Below are 22,584 nucleotides of genomic sequence, written 5' to 3' on the forward strand. Positions count from 1 at the left end.
ATCTTTACTGGCCTATATTCAACTTAGTTTGCATTAAATGTATTTAACTTTTTTCTTCAGTCCACTTAATCACAAATTGTGCTTTACTTTTAGTAGATGCCATCTGAATAGAAGATAATTTTCCATTGCTGTGAGTGTCTCATCATATTCGAATAAGGATACCTACTTGTATTCAACGCAAATCAACGAAAGCATACATATCAGTTTGTTTGAATGGTACCAAATAACACATTTAACAACTCAGCACAAAACATAATTGTTATCACAGTTGGTATCTCACCTACTGTGTGCAGTTTATAAACTGTTTACACTTCTCCAGGAAACTGCAACATCTATTTAAATAATCATATTTAAGTGCACATGTCTTCAGCATTTCTTTGGAAACCAATGCAAAGTGACTTTTGTCAGAGGAAGTGACGGTTGTGTTTAGATGAGAAATCAGGGTGGTTATCTTAGTAACCAGCCAGCAGCATGAAATTCACACTCTCATATGCTTTATACTAAAACGAGGAACCAACATGGATGAGCTCGGTAAGATAACTTTCTATTGCGTTTTATATAAACTGATTAGTGGACAGAGACTGTCATTCTTTACCTAGTGTGCTAAAATGTAAAACTGATAGAGGTAAAATAAGGAACTGATTTTGGAACAAGATCACAGTTCTTTATGTGTAATGACACAAAGTACACACTAACTACAGTAGCCCATTTATGGTGCCTGTTGAGGCAGATTGTTGTGATTTAAAAAGTCATTAATTGCTCTTTTGTTTTGCTCAAAGCATTATAGAAGACCAGGCCACATTTTCTAGACCCATAACCTCTGCCAAGCAACAAATGCAACTATTTATTTTTACTATGCAGTAAAATAACTGAAGAAATTATTAGCAGGCATGTTGGGGATATAACATTGTTTTCATTCTAATCTTCCTATTTCCCTAAATCCGTCGTTTAAATTTTGTGGAGGATAATCAATTTGGGGTGACATTTGTCATCTGAATCTTGCAGTTTCACTTCTGCACTATGTCAAACCAACATTTCCTGAGGAAGTTAACTTACATGAAGCAACCTCCAACTTTTATCGTAACATCAAGGTGCTCTCACTGTCAGTGCACAGGAAATATTACACTTTGCTGAAAAGACACATTGCCTGGCTTAGCAGTAAACACCCAGAAGTCTGGGTGAATACTCTACTGTACGTTCATGCATACCTATGAGAGTATAATGTTCATATTTTTAGTCTTATGATTTATTGTTTTTACCCTGTCACAGATTTGCTGTTGGAGGACCTATGCCTGAACTTAACTGGTTCAGAGACTGTCAGTGAGAAAAAGAGCAATAATGCAGCTGATGAAGAGGTGAAAACAAAAATTACATTGTACCACAGTACTGTAGATTAATACCGATTTCAGTTGTCAAAGTTTTCAACCAACCAGCTGATAATCTCTCCCACACAATTGTTTAACTCAGTGACAAAAACTCGGTGGTTATATGTACACAGGTGCCAGGTGCAGTTTATGCTGGACTTAAAGAAAATGACATAATCTGCTCCAGTATCTACAGGTAAAGCACAAGCTGGGGGCCCTCATTGACCTCTGTTTCACATTATCCTTTACTTTTATTAATTTTGAGACACCTTTATCCTAAGTGACTTACAAGTGAGGTACAAACATCAAAGTGATATGAGAAATGTTTTGGTTTTATGAGATGTAAGTGCAAGAAAGAACAGATGGGAAGTTTTTTTTTTCTTTTTTTAAGATCTAAGTGCATAGAAGTTGCAGAAGAGTTCACTTTTCAGCAGTTTTATGAATATTAGGACTCAGGCTGCTGTGTGTGCAAAGTTTGGTTAGTCATTTCAACACTGTGGGATCTTTGAACTGAAGAGTTGTGCTTGGTATCTTTTATGTGGTGCTGGGACCACCAGATGTCATTTGTCTGCAATGCGCAGTAAACAGGAAGGATTGTAGACATGAATAAGGGAGTTGGGGTAAGCAAGACCTGTTGAGTTGACCCCTGTGTAGGCAATAGGCAGAGCTTTGAACCTGATATGATTGCAAAGTTCTTCAGTGAAAAGATCTGAAGAGTGGTGCGACATGAGTCCTTTTTGGCTGATTAAAAATGAGGCCCACTGCATGTTGCTAACAGGGCATTGCAGTAATTGAGATTAGATATTACTTTGACTGTCTACTATCTAATTACGTTTTACAGCACCCAAGAGTAGAACTCTAAATTGAAGCTAGAGACGTGCCTGTGCAAAGTTGTATTACTACTGTTATTGTTTTTGATACCGTTTCTCTGTGTGTGTTTAAGTGCATAAAGTCACTTTATACAATAGACCAAGATTATGGGCAGAGACGATTTATTTTGGCAGGATGCATCATCACATCAATATGAATAAATACAGTAGACGAAAGTACTCATAGTCAGTGTTAATAATATATGCTGATATATATTATTTGCCACTCTGGGTTTTAGTGACCTGCCTGCGCCTGTGGCAGCTTCTCTGAGCTCTGACTCACCCACTAAGGAGCTGGAGTCCATCTTGGCAGATCTAATGGGTCTTGGACAAGAGGTAAATACAGTATCTGCAAGTCTGTACATGCCAAAATAATTGAAACCTTCATTTAAACACTGATTCTGGATGCAAATGAGAAAACGTGATATTCTCATGAGACGTTGATGACAATGGCACTTACAACTGAATGGAGCATGCACGTGCAGTAAAGAACCTTTACAAACTCGAGTGAAATGTACTATGTTGAACAACAGAGGGCGGCATTGTATTAATGTCCTGACAGCAAAACCTTAAACAATAGAATATCAGCATTGGAGTACTGTTAAACACTGACCTTTAAAAATAACATTCAAATTAATACATTTGAATGTTATTTTTAAAACCAACTAATATTTACCACTTAGGATTCAGTTTCTTCAACAAACCCACCACTAATTAAAGAAAAGCAGTCTGTGGAAAAGAAACCAAAAGGTGGACGACAAGAGGACAAAGACGGCAGCAGCACAGCAAGCTCAGGTGGGAAGACGTCAACCACAATCCAAAAAACAGATACTATAGATGACCTACTAGGAGGACTGAGCACTGACTTGGAGAAAATTGGTGTCCGCACTGTAAGCAAAGGCCACTGTGCTTCCTGCAATAAATGCGTTGTGGGAAAGGTAAGTGAAACGATGCATTGAGATTGATTTATTGTAATTGCAAAAAATATGCACAATAAAAGATCCAGGTATTTTTAAGATAACTTATGGCCAATTATGGCAGCCAAAAATAAATTAATCAACATATAAAAATAAACTGTTCTTGTTCTTAGATGGTCACGGCACTGGGTGAAGTGTGGCACCCTGAACACTTTGTCTGTGTAGTGTGTAAGATGGAGCTGAGCACTACAGGCTTCTTTGAGAGAGATGGGCGACCGTACTGTGACAAAGACTACCATCAGCTCTTCTCTCCACGCTGTGCCTATTGTAAGGGTCCCATTTTGCAGGTGAGAATGGGTTATTTTACAATTATATATTAAAATTGTTATATTATTGTTACAGCCTCTCATGCTGAAGTGGCAAAAAGTAAGATAAAAGAATGTTTTTTTCCCCCCAATCAACAATATGTGAGGTTATAGTGAAGAAGACGGACCCAGTAAGAGACAGAACACTTGTGCGTTTTGAAAGAAAATTTTAAAAAAGGATTGTAAGGGGTTGAGTAGGTGAGGGGGACAGCAATCCAGGATACAAATGTGATTACTGGTGATAATAGTCAGCAGATTGACAGGATTATGTGTCAGGCATTGAAAGGGAGGAATGGAGATGAGGAGACAGGCCAGGAATGTGCCAGTTCTGGACTGCCTATTGGTAACTCTGGATAGTGGTAGTAAAGGCCAGGAACCAGGCAAAATGAGGGCAAGATGGTGGTGAGGACTGAAGGAGAGGGACAGGGCCAGTAGAAAGGGATTGGCTGATGAGAGAGGAAGCTTAAAAGCAGAGTTGAGTGGCACAGTGATCCCTACTTGGTAGGAAGAAGGTGACGACAGAGCCAAAACAAAAATCCATAATCCAAAAGGTCCAAAAACATACAAGTCCACAATATCTATCCAGGTCCAATTAAGTTAATTCAGTTAATTCAGTTCAATATAATCCAGACATCCAATATCCAAATCCAATTCCACATCCAAAAGCTCAATAAACAGACAACTGGGGACTTATGGTTCCAAGGAGGTACAGGGGTTTTCAGGAGAATCAAAAGGCAAACAGGAGCTTTCAGGGAAAACAGGTAATTGTCAGGTAGGTCAGACTGATCAAGGCGTACAGCATCAGGTATCAGAAAATCCAAAAGTAGACTTGCAGGCTGGAAAGTTCACTGGCCATAGCACAGGAAGACAATCTGGCAGAGAGCTGAGGGAAGAGCTGAGTTTAAATAGGCACAGGTGAAAACAATCAGTACTGTGAAGTATAGTGAAGTGACTGAAAATAACTGTAGAACAGGAAGTGGAATAGAGGGACTACAAAATAAAAGTCAATGAAACTTGAAGTGAAGCAGAAGACCATGACACAGTACTTAATGCACATTCAGCTAGTACAAATGTTCCTCATCAGAAGTAACAAAAATGGTCAAGAAGTGTATAAAAAGAAATATATGGTAAAATAATAAAAATCATATCAGTGCAAAAGTTTGTATTCCCCTTGATAAAGCCTCCAGGTAATTAACTTAAAAAACAAAGACTGTTAACACTTAATACTTGAAGAGTGGCACCAGGTGTGTTACATTTAAATTTGTAGTCTCAAGCAGTTTCAAAAGCAAAGCCAATGGAACTGAGAAAAAGGGCTTTTAGGATATATCAAAATGAAATTGGTAAATATTCATAAAACTGTAGAGAGACTTACAGCCAGGGAGCTGAGACGACTGGAATAAAAGTCTACATCCCCACTATCAAGCATAGTCGGCACAATTCTGGATTGTTTGGAAGAAAAGCAGACAGGAAGCCATTGCTTACTTCCTGACATAAAGCATCATGCTTTGGAGTACTAAGGAGCATGTGAACAAACCAAATGAGTTTGGAACAAGATGATGTGGTCTAAAGAGATCAAAGTGCAATTATTTGGTCATAATTCACACAGATATGTGTGGCATGAAAAAGGAGCGGTATTCCCAATGTTAAAGATGGTGGAAGCTCTAAAATGTCTTGGGGGTGTATATCTGCATTGAGCACTAGAGGTCTGCATTGTACATTTGGCCATTTGTATAGTGGTAATGGGAGTGGAGTGAATTCTTCAGAACATACACGTTTAAAAGCTGTACAACACGTACGGTCTTCAGAGTCCCAGTAGTGAATTTGTACGGTGGCTTAAAGTTCAGCTTAAAGCTCATCCTGAGCCTGCTTGTGTTCAACAAAGGCTCCTGTAGGTTCTGCCAGATGGAAGTCAGGTAAACAGTCCATGATTAGAGTGAAAGGTGCTTAGGGTGTTTGATGATGCATGCCATCTTAATACATAAATCACAAAATGTATATTAATAGAGTGGTGGAGACTCAACTTCCTATGATTCACTTTATTTAGTTCACAGTCCACATTTAGGTGTTTCCTAACATCTGAGATGAGACAAACGTTTATAATCCTCAAAGAAAGCAAAAGCATAACATTATCTAGGTAAACATTCACATCTGGCTGTTTTAACAGAAGATCCTGACAGCCCTGGACCAGACCTGGCACCCTGAGCACTTCTTCTGTACACACTGTGGAGGCCTGTTTGGACCTGATGGTGGGAGGCTTATGTATTTCTTTCTCTTGACTGAAAAACACAGCTTCAGCCAGTAGTTGCCATGGAATTAATGTATTATCACTTTTGCCTGTAGCAGGTTTCCTAGAGAAAGATGGGAAGCCATATTGTTGCAAGGACTTCTACAACCTCTTTGCTCCCAAGTGCTCAGGCTGTGGGGAGTCTGTGAGGGAGAACTACCTGACTGCAGCCAATGGCACCTGGCATCCAGAGTGCTTCGTCTGTGCAGTGAGCCTCTTACCTCAGACCACACACATACAGCTCTGGCTTGTGTACAAGCCTGGGAATAAATGAGAAAGATACCCACACATTTGCTTTATTTGCAACATTTTGACCACAAGGCTGATGAAAACCTTATGCCTGATGAATAGGATGCGGTTGAAATGATGCAAATAAATCAAGGAAATCTTATTCCTCAGTGTGGATATATTTCACATTCTCTTCAAACATACTTCTGTGCAAAATGTAGCAACTGGTCAAAAATGAATCAGTTCTACTGATTCTATTGCTTAAACCGGCTATGAACAACCGTAAAACATAAAATGCTTTCGGTAAAGATGTTCTGACATTAAATTGGCACCTTCCACTTTCATATTTTATGATCCAAAAAAAGTTATTGTAGTTGCCTGAAATACAGTGCCCATAAAACCAAACATGAAATACCTACCGCTAAAAATTACATTTAACAGCAGCATCAAAAACATGGAGTACATCCAACTGGTAAATGTAGTCATTACTGCAGTTATTTGTCTCACTATTAAAACTGAATCTAAACATTGTTTTATATGGAACAGTCATCATTAGCCAGGTCAGGGTTTTACCTGGTCCTCTTTACCCTAGATTTAACTCCTGAGTGGACTCTCCAAAGTGGCGTAGCATTTTAATCAGCCCTGTCCTGTAAATAAATGACAATTAAACCTATGATCTATCTGTTCTGTACTGTTGCCTGTTTCTGCAAACAATAGTATTATTATTCAAAATCGACTTCTGCTGCTGCCTCTGATTATTATTATGGGACAGACTTTCAACTCTTAATTTATAATATATATATAGTTTTACACTGAATACACTGTTATACTCTGAATAAAACATGACTTTCTCACAGTCGATATCTTGACTTGTTAAACACAGGTGTTACTAATGTAATTAATAGATTTTTCCATTCTGCTTGTGGTGTTGTGCATGTTGGCTCCCTGTCATGGCTTAGTGCTATATATGAAAAGAACAGATTCATCACTAACGTTAAAAGTTACATCTGTGCTTTTACTGTTTTGTCAAGTCAAAATGTCTGCCAAGAGAAAAACATGTAATCATCTTAAGGGCCATTTGTAAGATCACGTTTGTACAGAGCCATTTAATTTATGTTCCAACAGTTAAGGCTATTTTTCACAAATGATTAAAGGTCCATTTGAAGGTCTACAGCATTGTAACTAGAATATATAGCTATACATTATATTAGAGGGTTAGAGAAACCAGGTAGCCATTGGTTTCCAAATTCCTTGAATATGAATCCTTGATTATGAGTCTTCAAGATTTGAAACTTATGATGTAGTGCTAGCATGAGACTCAAAATCAATCAATCAATCAATCAACCAATCAATCAATCAATCAATCAATCAATCAATCAATCAATCAATCAATCAATCAATCAATCAATCAAATCCTGCAGTTATTTAACCATCTTTACCAGTGTTTTCTGCGCTACTTTCATTACTTTACCCATCCTCCACTTTTATCCAGGACTGTCTGAAGCCCTTCACTGATGGCTGTTTCATGGAGCTGGATGGCCGACCCCTCTGCTCACTGCACTTCCACTCCCGGCAGGGGACTCTTTGTGGAGGCTGCGGTGAACCCATTACTGGCCGCTGCATCTCTGCTCTTGATCGCAAGTTTCACCCGGAGCACTTTGTGTGTGCCTTCTGTCTGCGCCAGCTCAGCCAAGGCATCTTCAAGGAGCAGAATGGGAAGCCCTACTGCTCAGCTTGCTTTAACAAACTCTTTTTGTGAGACATGCAAGTCAAATACAACAAAAAACATTCACTGACTGCAGCACTGTAAGTATCGAGGTTATGATTAGTGCGATATAGTATGATATGTTAAAATAATTAGAGCACAGAGCTTAGTTTTCTAGAACTTCATGGTAACTGAGGTATCTGAAATTTTCTAAAGTGAGTTTAGAAACTAATGTGATGGATGTCATGACTAAGACTAGTCACTAATAGTGCAGCAAAATACTTTTTTTCTGATATCAAATGTATTTATATATGTGAACTTTGGATGGTAAAAGGTGTCACTCACATTTGTTCTAAAATTTAAAGCATTTCATACATCAAGATCTCATACAATTTCTAAATGGAGAAAGAAACACAAAGAGGTGCTGTATTAATCTATGGTTTTCATTAAGTTATCCTCAGTTTGCCATAAGTCTTGGCCATGCGGAGATAATCTCTGGCAGAACAGAGGAGTTTGTCAAGAGGCTTGTCTCTGTGGCCTGATAGCTTGTATTGGCAATGCCTGGCATGGAACTGGTGTGCCAGCCTGAGTTTCCTCTTACTCTGACTGACCATTTGGCCCCTGGCATGCCCTTGATTCAGACAGCCGTTTCATTCTTCACACAGGCTCCTTTATAGTCCCCGATCGAAAATTAATGAAGGTAGAGAGATGAACAGAGGTGGTTTTTAGAAGGAGCTCCTTGGCATCATTGCATCTCTTCAGCAACTCACTTTGACTTTTGAGGGATGAATCAACCACAAAGTGTTTTAGAGTAAATTTAGTTTTGGCATACATGTCTAGGTCTATTTGTTGTTGCCTGAAAAAATTTTGTTCACTACCACTAATATTTTGGATAATATTTTAAGGTGAGATACCTATGTCTCAGTCAGGACATAATTAAAAAAGTAAATGTAAGATTTTTATCATATTGCCTGAAAAAAAGCCTAATAAAATTAATTTTCAAGCCGGACTAAATGCAACACGTTCCTCAGCTCGACTCAAGCAGAGATACGCACGCACTTCATACATTTCCCTTACTTCCTGTCATGTATGTTGTCTTTTTACTTGTATTTTATGACTTTGCATTAAGCGAGATATTTTATATTATTTTGGCATCCAGGTTTTTAAACTGCTGATGTTGGCATGTCTTTGAACACATCATTAAGCACAATTAAGGTGTCAATTGATAATTGATTCATTTATCATTCAAAAGTATTCCAAATGTCTGCCACCTGGTGCTGTAAATAGTATCTTATCAAACTGTATCATTTTTTTGTTGGCAGCTTTTCTTCAAGCCACTTAAACTAGGTGTGTAAAGTTAGTGTGTGAGTGGAAACGGAGGTGGGCATTAATCATGCTGTCATCACAGTCAGACTAGGCCTCTCATGGTCTCCACAGATTATGGACCTTGCATCACGGAAGAAGTGTGAATGTACTGCGTTCAGTCAAGATCCAAGATTGTAAGTGTTTAACGATCTGAGGGACTTGTGCCCAGATTCCTACTAAACTCAAAAACATACTGTAATGTTAAATGTTATATGTTCAAACACACACGAAAGATTTGCATTTTGGTTTACAAGACACAAGAGGAAGGGAATTTTCCACCAGCAACTATTCATAGAACAACATATGCGTGGATCTGTAAAATTTTATGTGTCACATACCAAAGAGGGCATTCTAATATTAACATTTTTCTCTCTGCATCATTCACTGTTAAAACTGCATGCTATTTAATGGACCCAGTGGCCAAAAAAGTTTCATAAGTGGGAGTGCTTGTTTAATGCACTTTCTCACAAATGGATTCAAACAGATGTAAACTAGCGGTTGGCTTAAATTTAGATTTGTGAAAAACCTCAGGTACACATCTGAGCACTCACTCTGACTATCCAGTGCGTCTTCTGAGTTACACACAACACCAAAGCTACGACACAGGGAAAGACATCCTGGCAGTCACTGAAAAAAATATGAGTGTTATGTATGGCTGAGTGAATAGAGAGCAAAATGGTTCTCTGGCACATACTAAAAATGAGAAAACATGAAATGTGAGCGGGCATCTTTTTAAAAGGGTGGTGAATAAAGGACCGTCTGTGGAAGGCAGAGAGAGTGTAACTCAGGTGACATTTACTGCAGTGAAACAGAGTATGAATGATCTGGGAGAGCACTGGGTGGCTTGATGGGAAAGGCAATGAGGAGTATATAGGGACATAATGGATAGTGGTGCTAAGGGACGCAAGGTGAGGAGGGCAGGAGTTGTAGAGTGTAGTTGCAAGAGTTACCGCTGCCTGACACTGAAACCCAACACTTACCTCCTCTTCTGTAAAGTGGTTGTGTCTGCTAGGCCACCCCTGATGGAGACCGTCGGGCGGCCTTTTCAGAATCCTACAGGCCCACTGTGGGTCACACCCGACTGGCCCTGCCATAACCTGTAGACCCAGGAGTTTGTGTCAGCATAGAACTCATAACTGTCACACAGGTCTCATGTGCAGATTGACTCATTATTCAGTACATTTCCTTGTGAGCACACAGACACATATTCACATTGGAAACGCCAGCTGGAGGTAACTCCAGTTGCAAATCAGGCCTGACAATGTGAAATCACTGCTCTACTAGGTCCAATAAAACAGAGGTGGATCAGATTACTGTAATATCATTACTAGGCAAAGTTGAAACACAGAACAAGAAGAGAACACTGACCAGAGAACACACTGGTCAGGTAAACAAATGCTGACTGCCTTTAAGAGCCAAACACTGCATTACTGCTGGATTTACACAAGTGCGTTTTCCATCTTCGCCACAAACATTTCACACCAAGCGGGTGTTCTCAGATTTATACACACCAGAGCCTGTTTTGGAAAAGTTCTGCTTTAATGGGAGAAAAACACCACTTGCTCTGGACAAAGGGCCAAACTGGAGAGAAAATTATTTGAAAACCTATTTTAACTGTTATTCTGAGAATGTTACCCACAATGCTTTGCTGGGTTCTTGTCTCTTTTTCTGATTTTGTTTAATGTTTTCTTTTTCAACAGCCAAAGGAAGCTGACATAAACAGTTTTTCCAAGTTGCTCATGATTACAGAATAATAATGTGATGATCACTGATCATTTCCATAAAGCTTAATTTTTTTGTGTTGTGATTATTTGAGGATAATACACAGGTCTTCTGTAAGCTTGTTATAATGGTTCAGTTTAACAGCTCTTTGTTCTCCAGTGTAGTCTCGTATATATGTGGAAAATTATCAATTAAGATTTGTTTGCTGAACATTTAATCACGATATTACTGTTAGAAAATGTCACTACACTTCCATCTTGAAGCTAAACAGCAGTCAGTTGGCTGAGGCTGGTTCATTTGCAACTTGAACAACCAGAAAATCAAAACATTGTGTTAAGAAGGTCATCTGAACTGGGAAGAATTGGTGTGTCCATCGTTACTGGTCAAATATGCTCATGCAAATTTCAAGTGCTCCATAAAGATGAGCTGGTAAGCCTGTTAAAGGGCAGCGCTTGTATAAAATAGGAATGTTTCTGTGTGAGAGTTCAAAGGAATGTGTTTTTTTAAAGCAAAGCAAAAGTGACAACTTCAACACCTCAGTAATTACTTCCACGCAGAGAGAAGTTGAGCTGGAGCTCTGCTCCACTTCTGGGTGTGTTTGTTTTGGCGCTCTGCTGATGCTGAGGGCAGGTATCACACCTGATTCATGACTAGCTCCTCTGTCCAAAAAGAAACTTTGTTGTCCTTGGCTGAACACTTAGTGCTCCATGCTATCTCACACTCTCTTGCACCTCAGCAGGCATATGAACGTGCAGATGCTCACATGCATACACAAATCCAACAAACTTGTAAATACTATTTATGGATTTTTTATTCATGCTATCTTGGGTTTGGTCTACTCATGCACAGGCGCATACACACGCAAACACAAAAACGCATGAATACAAATAGCATCAGCTTTCCCACACATACAAACACACACACACACACACACACACACACACACATGCACATCAATTCAAAACACATATACTATCTATGGGTTTGGTCAACATCATCACACACAGATGGAAAACACATGCATACACATAAAATTCTATTTATGAGTTTGGTCTTTCTCTCTATTTCCTCTCTGTGTACACACACATATACACATAAATGCCCAGCCAGTAAAAAACTGTGCTCGTCTTGGGTTTGGTTGACACAAAGCATATCTGTGCAGGCATCACTGCCTTCTTGTGTGCTCACTGATCCTTAACCAAGTGAACTAAAGGTCTCCAGTTTTATGGGTTAAATGGAGTCAGCTCCCAAGGGGGACGCAATGGGAGGTTCTCAAGGCAACATCAAAACACTTAATCTTCTATTCCTCTGCCGCATGTCTTTGTCTCATCTTCCTTACATCTTGTGCCAAGTCTCTCAGTTGGACCTCCGTGCTCAATATTGAAAAACAAGGAGAAAGAGAGCAGGATGCAGTTTATCTGGGTCCTAATAGCAGCACAGACTAAACTTCAGGAAGACTTAAAAGACAGGGAGCTCCTTCTGTATGCTAGCCTTTAGTGTCAAGAAGATAGATGGTTTCATTACGCCTCTTCATTGTGTCCATCTGTGGGTGTGTGGTACAGTGTGCCAGAGCTGTAATGTCTGCAATTTCTTCCAATCGATGACGCTCTTTGAGAAGATTAAATGCTTGTTGTAATTGTTAGAACATGTTTTAAATGGTGGTCAAGGCTGTAATGATTCGCCCAAGAGAGATCACAGGATAATACTTTCATAAAGCTGAGGTTCAGGTCCGGTTTTCCCAAGGGTTACAATTAGGTTGCGGATGGGAATTTGACACTGGAGTGGAGACTACCATTGTTCAGATTTGGAACTCCTTTGTTACCCTGCATTTTTTTTGTACAGTAGATGGTTAAAATCAAGTCCCTGGTTAAAAGGCAGCAGCTCTTAGGGGGCAAGTCTTAAGCTTGGACCAAGGTTCAAACACTAAGCAGAGTGCCTTTGGGACTGGGATGAGGCCAGTCGGGGATGTGGCTGTAATCCCTATTCACTGCCTCTGTTGCAGCCACAGCATGGATCATTATAAGATTTGTTTTAAAGAGTGATGGTTAACCGCATTACAGCCCTGTTGCCTGTGAGCTGAATGGCCTCCTGGGTTTAGACAAGCTTGTGGAGGTTTGTTGAGGCCCTGCACGGAGCAGATCAGGGCTGGCGGGTTGATAAATCACAGTCACTGCAGGGGAAGCCTGGAGTTAAATCTCCTAAAGGAAAACACTGGGAAACTTAGTCAAGTACAGTAACACACACAGACACACACACATGCAGATGCCTAATTGCATTCAAATGGGTTTCATAGCAAAACACACTCACGCACACACAAATGTCACCTGGCAACTCCAATTGGTTTTTACAGTAATTTCATTAGCAGTTGTCCATTTTCCAGCACCCCAGCCCTGGTGTGTTTGACAGAACATCCATTTAAATTGGACTGAGAGGATTCAGGTTTCCCCTACTGAAGGACACATTAGCAGCTCCCTGCAAACCTTTGGATCGAGGGAGACATTTTTCTGATCAGATTCCCTAGTCCTTTCTATGACACCCTGTTCCCACTAAACATATTAAGCTGTGGTGATGAGCCCTTGTCTGAGCCCACGGATGGTCCACAGTTATGTGGTGATGGAGCTGGAGTTACTTCTTAGCATAAAAATGATTTAGTGTGCAGTAATTCAAAACCGTCATGTTGCTTTCAGCACAAAGATTATTTTTTCATTTTTATAATCCTGCATCTTCAGTCATTCCCATTCAACTGAAAAAGCAGTGGCGATTTTTATAGAAAGTTCTCTTTGAGGGTAAACTGCAATCTAAAAAAACACAACATTCTCCAAAATCAAAACTGTCAATGGACTGAATTAAATGAATTTGATCAAAAATGCGTTTTTTTTATTATTTTAGTCCAGCAGTCCGAAACATTGATTAATTGTAAACTAAAGCAGTTCAGCCTCTAATTTATGAAATGCTCAGTATGTTAAAGATATTTAAATTTAAATTCTTTTTAGTGGTAGTTTCGGTAAACAATGTTTGGATTTTTCTATCATTACTAAATAAAATCTAACATAAAAGTATAATTTTCTTATTTATTTACTGTTGTGGCTAAACCTATATCTGTACTAACTGCAGATCACCGAATTGTATTTGACACCACAAGAAGATGCATCAGTTGGCCCAAGTTGTTTACTGTATCTACAATCATCTGAACATTGACAGAAACCGTATGAATTTTATCATCAAACTATAAAATTTTCCTTTTTTATGACACCAGAAAACCTCTCCATCTGTTTCTCTCTCTCGCTCTCTCTTTAACACACACATGCACACACACAAACTCACACAAACACACACACACATACAGAGACACAGACACAGACACACACACACACACACACACACACAAACACACACACACACACACAAACACAGACACAGACACACACACACACACATAACTGACACACACACACATAACTGACACACACACACATACACACACACACACACACACACACACACAAACACACACACACACACACATAACTGACACACACACACACACACACACACACACACACCATACTGTAGCTACACAGCAACCAACAAAGCCAAGACAAACAGGAACTCTAGGATTTTTCAGTCATTTTTATCAACATCTTCTTTACTTTCTTCAAATGATGTCTGGGTCCAGAAATGTTTCCACTAAACAGTTGAGTCTCCGTCAGGGCTTATGGTGGGATTAAAGCTCAAATTACTGAGTTTGTGGCTCATTTACTTTCTGAATCCACGGTCCTCAAAACAAAAGTCGCATGTGGACATGACCAGTGATATGATAATAGCATGAAATGAGAAACACATTTCAGGAGAGACACTATTTCCAGCACCACGGAGAGGCTTTTATGTGTCAATGTTTGATGTTACAACACATACAGAATCTGGACGCCAACAGAAGAGACAAGAGTAAAGATGTGCTGTACATTCAACTCAACAATCAAACACAAACAGAGAGTGAGAAGCAGTAGCAATGGTGTAATGAACCCCATGAGAAGAATGGGGGAAAAAGTTCTAATAGTTGATGGTAGTATTAGTAGGCCAACGGGCTGTCAAATGTATGCTTAATTACCTTCATTACGCCACTTGTACTTTTACAGCGCTGACACAAAAACAAATGTCAAACTAATACAATTTTAGACTGTAGAGTGATTAATGGTGGTGATTATATTTTCCCATATGAATGGTTTTCTTATTGCTGTTAATCTATATTAATTTACTCTGTATAAACACCCTGTAAGTTACAGTATTAGTTACCACACACTCATGTCTGATTAGGCTGTTATTCAGGAAATTGTGAGTAATTGTTGCTTTAATGAGAGAAATCAGACAAAGTATTGAAACTGATTCTTGCAATACTGCCATTGCAAGTGTCATTTTACTTTAGTTGCATTATCTGTCATGAGCTTGTAGCTGCTGACTAAACATGAGGCTCATTCTGTTCACTGCTGTTGCAAAATATTTTGTTCTGGTTTGGTTTGTTTAAAGCATAAGTGGTTTGCTGAAGCCTGCATGACCAAACTATTGTTATCTCTCTTTTCTGTCTGCAAAACCGCAACACGCCATGTCCCATTTGCCTTCTCCTGAGACACTATGACTCCAGTTATGACCTGCAACCCCACAATAGTCAAACACAATGACCAGGAGATGTGGGTGAGTATTAACACATATTGCTTCATTGTGTTCTGTGTATGGGATATCCAACAATGACAGCTAAGCAAATCTACATATTGTTGGCAGTTTGACATGAAATCAAAATTGATGACAACAAATCTATAAAAAATAACTTTAATGAAAAATAAGTCTCTTTTGATTGTGCAGCCTACACTTCTAAATGCAAAGTATAGAGTTCTTGGATATGAATGCGAGAATATAGGATGGTGTTTGGCTGAGGGGAGGCAAAGATAAAATGTCAGCAAGTAGAGGGAGTAGAGAGAAAAACAGACTTAACAGGGACAAAGTCCAAACACCACTTCACAAGAACAGTGGACTCTGTATCCTGTGTGCTCAAGTTACTTTGTAAATGCTACTCTGTCAGCTTCATTTGAGTCCCTCTGATATCAAAACACAACACAGTCATCTCTGGGCATATGCAGTGTGGTGAGTGAGTGCCCGGTGCATTGGTTCGGATGTGACTTTCAATCATGCCTCGACCAAGCAGACTGCGCTGGGCTCAGCTCCGACTCATAAATCAAGCGACTGTCTCGCTGAGTCGGCTGCAAAGGTCTGAACTCCCTGGAGTGCAATGTATGTTTTAACCCTCTGCAGGAAGATGATGGCTGCTCTCATAAACCCTGCGTAGCCAATGTGGTCAGCAGGGTCACCGGTGAACTCATGTCTGTGATATATATTACCAGTGTTTGTCCGTAAGTAAAAGACTGAACACAGTAAAAGGGCTTCAACAACCCAATCTGTTTTCATGGATATATTCCCACAGATGATGTCTCTTATCTTTTGCCAATATAGGACCATTCTATTGTAGAAAAAGTCATAGTATTTACTGATAGCAGCTCAATCACTTATTACAACAAAAAAATATTAACACAAAGCGGACATACTGCTACCCTAATAAAGGAAATTGATTTAACCCAAGACTGATCAAACAACTGGAATCGGCCCATACATCCATGTAGAAGTGGCTGATTTTTTTTTTATTGCGCCAAGGATGCCAAACATTCATATTGAACAGATAATAGGAATGTTGTAAAAAAATCACTAATACTGATCAACGTCGTCATATCAACATCATGAGCATGTTGGTTGGCTGACAGTATCGCTTAGCGCCACTGTGCCTTAATAGACATCTATGAGCCACTAGCCTGTAATCTTGTTGAAAACAAAGCAATTACATGACATACTCTAGTCTTGACCTAAATGAGACCTGAATTTTGATTTTCTGATTTTCAGATTTTTAAAGAATGATGTTGTGGCAAGTTGTTCCTGTTTTAAGTGGAAATATACTGTACTGCCTAAACTCAAATCTAAAACAAATGTAGAAAGGTTCAGTTCTAACTCTAATGTTTAGTGAGTAACATTAAGTTAAAGTTTTTTTCTTACTCCCACCACATTATTTTCTTCCATCATGAAGCATTAAGGTTAGACTTTTAGTTTTCCCTCTACCTGGACCTAAGATCAGAACTCAGTCACATTCTGGCTGTAATTCATCTTCCCTCGGATCTAGGTGGGGACTGGAAGCTGTCACCAAGATTACTGATGTGTTGCCCTCAATCCAAAAGGAACTGAGCTATAATATGTGCAGTTGTTTTTTTCTAAACCAAAGCACATTGATACTAGTGGAACATTTCAAAATTCGAGATTCAACTTTATGGATCTCATAGGGAAATTGTGTTGCTTTGTTACAGCTGCTCTCCACATGAAAAGTAGAAAATAAAACAAATAACTTCAACCAAACCAAGAAAATAAACAAGTACAAGTAAAAACTACTGATCAATAAATAAGAAAAAAAAATCCAGCTAGGGGAGTAAACTTGAATTAAATTTAAATAATAAATCAAATAAAATCAATACTATTTGTCCATTGTGACCATTTAGTCCCCCTCCTTTTTACGAAAATGCTCCTCTGTGCAGCCAGCACACAGTGGAGTGGGTGTAAGGGATTGTCCAGGATTGAGAGGAGTTTGGACAACATTCTCCTCTCACCCACAACATGCAGAGGGTATATATAACATTATAATGCAAACAGCAGTAATCTAAGACAAGGTATAACTATTAGCTGCCTGATACAGTAGTAGTAGTAGTCAATACTGTGGCAAGATAGTAAAAGTGGTTTTTGATGGTGTTACACAAAAACACACACACACATATGAACACAAAAACAAACGCGCACACACTTTGTCAGCTCAAAAAAGCTGCAAGCACAAACATAACTATATGTAGAAATGAAAGGAGAGGTGGGGTTGGTGTATTTTCTTTTCTCTTACAGCAGATTACAGTATAAACCTTGACACATGTTCAGGATCAGCTGAAGAAGCAGAAAATTACCTCTTTGGACCTTTCCTCAGTGAAGTGTTTGTGTATATGTCTCTGTGTATGTGTCTGTTTGTGTATTCAGTAATAAGACTCATGCTGGTTAATGTATTTTTGCTCTTTGTGTGTGTGTGTGTGTTACTGTTCAGTCATAAAAGCCACACTGTTTAATGCGTGTATCATGATCTTCTAGGCACGTGTGTTTGTATGCATTTTGTCATGCAAGCCATGCTTCTTTGACATGTTTCATCTGTGTGTGCATGTTTCAACTTTGCGTGATCTATGTTTATATCTGTGTGTGTCTGTCTTTGTGTGTGTGTGTGTGTGTGTGTGTGTGTGTGTGTACATAGCACAGCCTGCTTCTTGACAGGCTGGGGGCCTGTTGACAGCTCCTCTGCTCCCTGTCAAGCACAGGAACAGCTTTATGTGCGAGTGAAGAGTAGCTATAGGGATGATGACCAGAGAGCAATCTGGAATGTGTATACACATATGTGTGCATGTGTGTGTGCTGGCATCACTGTGTCTGTGTCTCTGTGTTTATCAGAATCCATAGCTAGGTTGTTATTATGGATATAGATCTTGAACGCTCCTGTCTCCTACTCCGTTGCCCTCCTTGAAAACCATTAATAGTATACACTTGAAAAAATGCCCTTTAAAGCAATAAATTATGTCTCCATTGTATCAATATAGTCATCATTCAGACCTAATCATCTCCCTCTCTGACATTCCTGCAAGTCTTCATGTCAATTGCTTTCTATCAGCACCTTTTCCATTTGTGCTTCTTTTTAATTTTCTGCTTCTCCCTGCTTTGTGTCTCTCCCTCCTCTCATATTTAGATGAATATATCCAGACTGACACATGAATTTAAGACTTTTGGTTTGTGGGAGAAGACCAGCCAAGAGTTGCAGAGCTGTGCATTGCTGTTGAAAATATACAGAGCCAAAAACCAACAGAGGTGTGGGGGGTGGGAGGTTTTGGGGGACACAGAGGCTCAGAAAAGAGAGGATGATGGAGAGGAAGCATAAAATGTCATATTGTGTTACTAAAGCAACATTACATTCATACTGGAAAAAAAGGGAGTTTTCACATTTTTCAATCCGTCTCTCCCACGGCCTTATACTGTTTCTGACCTCATTGCTGAAGTCCAGTTTATTAATCACAGAGACCAAGGCTTTTATCTTTGAAGGCATCTTATGCTTTTTTTTCCACAGGGCATGTGAATTAAGATACTTGCCCTCCTGTGCCTATTTCTGTGAGCTTTAACCACAGGCCTTTACTGGAGTCCACCGAAAGTAAGCCAATATACAAGTCACGCATTTCAATTGCTTTTATGCTTCTAAACACATGTTCAAGCCACATGTCTTTACAAACAGCCACTGACATAATCTAGGAACAGTGACATCTACAATAGGCCAAAGCAGTCACGATACAATACCACCACAGACAGACACAAAATGTACTAGACATACACAGATCAAACCCTAAATGCACAATAGATGTGGTTAGAGTTTCACTGCCATCCAATAATCTACACCTAAGGCAACAGAAGCTGTGCTGACTCTAATGCATGGCCGGGCTTTGCATTCTCTTACAAACTCAAATTACAGAAGCAAGAAGAGAAGAGTGTCTGAAAACAATGTGGCCAGGCAGTGGTTAAAACGTTGCCCCTTCATCTCCGTTGAATCTTAAGCATGATATCTTTTTACAGAGGCAAACGTGGACGCTACACATGTGGCATAAAATCCCCTTGGACAATAAGGTAATCTTCATAGAACCTCATTAGAGCAGATAATCATCATCCGGAGAAGGTCAACACCAAATTGTGATTTTTGGTGTGTGGTTCCTGCACTGCAGTGCACACCAGTAGCTTTGATTTAATTTTATTGTAACCCGTGCTGTTTATACTGTGTTCCCCAGTACGGCAAAAGGCCATATTTGGCATTGGCAGCCTGCCAGAACCCTGGTTGGATTAACCACAAACAAGACAGTCACAAGGAACAACAACAGTATTATACAGTCTAACATATATTTCCATAATATTTTTCCCAATAATATGATTTGAATACATCTATTGTCCAGTGCTTAGATTTGTAGCAGCACCACATCTGTTGTTGAAATGAAAAGAGGGTGAAAATCCTTATTCCTCCATATCTTATTCTTTTACCTTTAAAACACCCAAAGATAGATCTGCTTAACAGCAGGGGGGCCTTTTCACTCCTCCATGTCAGGGGTAAATGGGGCAGAATGAGATCGAAGACTACACGGAGGGTTCTCCATATGCATAATACAATAACTAAAGGTGGGAGTAATTAGTGGAAGAAAGAGTAATGCATCATGGGGTAACTGTGGCAGCAAAGCCTTTGATGTGAGAAAATGATGGACTGTATGTTCATAGAGCAGTTGTCATGGCATTGAATCTCCAGGTTTACAGAACTCTGACTGAAGAACTGAAGGACTCTTTTCTTCCAAAGTTTGTCACTTTCTTTTATTTTCAACTGTTTCTTTTGAAGCAAAGCTCAACATTAGGGTAATATGCTTTTGACTTGTAATAATTTAAATGTAAAATGCATACTGTTATTTCACATGTAGTTATGGTGAAGTCCATGCTGTACACAAATGTTTTGTTGATAAGTGATATAATAGGTTATAGAGAAAATTCTAATGTGGCAAAAATAAGACCAATTGTCGCTTGATTTATTAAAAATAAAAGTCTTGCAGCTGCTGCTTTGGAGCTAATTTAAATATATAGTTTCCTTTTTTGTCTCATTCTAACGTGATAAAGTATCTCTAATCTTGCTAAACTGAAATACTTTTCTCACTAGCTGTAAATATTAATATATCAGATTCAGATTCCACTTTCCCTACTTCACCCCCAAAAAATGCCAGAAGGAAAACATTTGAAACATTGCTTCCAGAAACACAACCCGCCTGTTTCTTTATCTTTCCTCCTTATCTTCTTCCCACCTCTTGCTTCTGCTCATTTATGATGATAAAGATAGACTTATCCTCTACATCCACTGCATGTGCTGACATGCTGTATGGGAAGTGACTAGAAAAACCACTTGACCGTGAGGAAAACAACTTAACACACACTTGTTGTGACAAAACAGATTGTTGTGAAAATCAGAAACACAAACAAAACAAGTTTGGTCAATTAAACTGACTTAGGTTTTTTGTGACAGGGCTTAATTCCTCTGACATTCTTCTTCTGACATATTTTTACCCCTAACATTTTTCTCCGCTTTCTCTACCACTTCCCATCCTTTCCTATTGCCCCCTTTTTCCCAGGATGTCCGGAAAGGAAAACCATAAAAACATTTCACCAGAGACTCAGTCAATATTATTCCACATCTTCAAAGCTTGCCAGAGGATATTGGGGCCTGTGCAAAAGACGACTGGAGATAGTGTGTGTGTGTGTGTGTGTGTGTGTGTGTGCTTAGTCCAGCTGGGAGCAGAGACAACAGACAGAGACAGAGAGAGTGTTCACTGTGGTCTTTGCAACAAGTCTCTAAAGTTGAGTGTATGAGCCACTCCTTCATATCCATCACATTCCCATTTTTCTTTGAAGCACTATCCTTCTGCTCCTGAATCAACCATCTCTCTCTCTCTCTCTCTCTCTCTCTCTCTCTGTCCTTATACCTTTGACCAGTATGTGCATAAGCTTAATTCTTCATTACACCAGTAGAGGTCCCTCTATACATAATAAACAAATGCACATATTCCCAGTCACAGTTTGTCTGCACAGTGGATGTACAGAACGTTCCCCTTAAATGTGTCGTAGTAGCAGTTGTAGTCGTAATAGAAACAGTACCTGTATCATTACATACCAAAAGACAAGTAATGATACAGAGGCCTCCGTCTGTGAGTTAATGTTGGGGTTTTGTGGCAGCACTTCTGCACAGCATCAGACAGACAAGCAGGCAATAAGCCACAAGGACAAGCAAGACACAGGATCCTTAGAGCTGCACTGCCACAGAAATTAACAAGGTCTTTTCAATGTATTTTCCTACTCTCTCGCTCTGTGTGTGCTTAGTGACTATGTCTGCACAAGGTACAAACTGTGTTATATAAACACATTTTTAAAAAACGCATTTAAAAAGCAAAGTGTTGGAAGCCATTGATATTGACAGGGTTCAGATCCAGATATGTTTTAACATTGAATAAATACCTCTTCTGCTCAGCACCCACCCCCTCTCTATTCTCCTGTGACCATTCTTTCTAACGCCTTCCCAGATGTGCCTTCAGCAAGTGAGCATATCTGCCGTCTGCTAACAGAACATTAACTTCTCTGGTCCCCCGGCTATATATGCGCCATGCTGTAAGCACTGGCCCCCCTCCAGAAGTCTCCTGCAGCCGGCCGCTCATAAGCCCTCTTTTAACCAGCCAAGAATGTGAAAACCTCCTTCAAAGAGAAGCTCTTAGCAAGGTGTGGTTAAAGCAGGTACCACGAGTCCACAGGTGGCCCTATTACAGCAGATGAAACCGCTAAGTGAAATCCTTCACCTGTCTTAGAGCAGGAGCCACAAAGGGGAGAAACACAGTAGCAGAGATAAATAAGATTAGATGAGCTCGACATGGTTCTGTTGTGTTACTCACTTATATGGTGGCTTCATGCAACTAAAGACATCTGAGGCTGCATTCAAGTCCACTGCATTGATGTATAAAACAGAGAAATATTGACTTTTCAGCCTGTCACATTCTTAAATTTGATGCATGGCATACAGTAATAACAATCAGAGTCAA

The 22,584-nt window shown here is 39.5% G+C and overlaps 1 protein-coding gene across 3 annotated transcripts; it reads left to right on the top strand.

Moving 5' to 3' along the window:
* Positions 1 to 378: 378 nt before the first annotated feature.
* Positions 379 to 8,746, top strand: lpxn (leupaxin). Of its 3 annotated transcripts, none has more exons than XM_067512480.1 (9): positions 379 to 531; positions 1,270 to 1,355; positions 1,499 to 1,560; positions 2,473 to 2,569; positions 2,917 to 3,171; positions 3,324 to 3,497; positions 5,680 to 5,761; positions 5,856 to 6,007; positions 7,520 to 8,746. In XM_067512480.1, exons 1-9 carry the CDS (start codon positions 519 to 521, stop codon positions 7,784 to 7,786), a joined length of 1,188 nt encoding a protein of 395 aa, XP_067368581.1. In that variant the 5' UTR covers positions 379 to 518; the 3' UTR covers positions 7,787 to 8,746. The 3 variants fall into 3 exon arrangements, with proteins under 3 accessions (XP_067368581.1, XP_067368582.1, XP_067368583.1); XM_067512481.1 differs by having other exon boundaries at positions 5,859 to 6,007; XM_067512482.1 differs by lacking the exon at positions 1,499 to 1,560.
* The last annotated feature ends 13,838 nt before the right edge of the window (positions 8,747 to 22,584 follow it).

This window comes from Channa argus, chromosome 8, assembly GCF_033026475.1.
Source record: "Channa argus isolate prfri chromosome 8, Channa argus male v1.0, whole genome shotgun sequence".
Classification (NCBI taxonomy): Eukaryota; Metazoa; Chordata; class Actinopteri; order Anabantiformes; family Channidae; genus Channa; species Channa argus.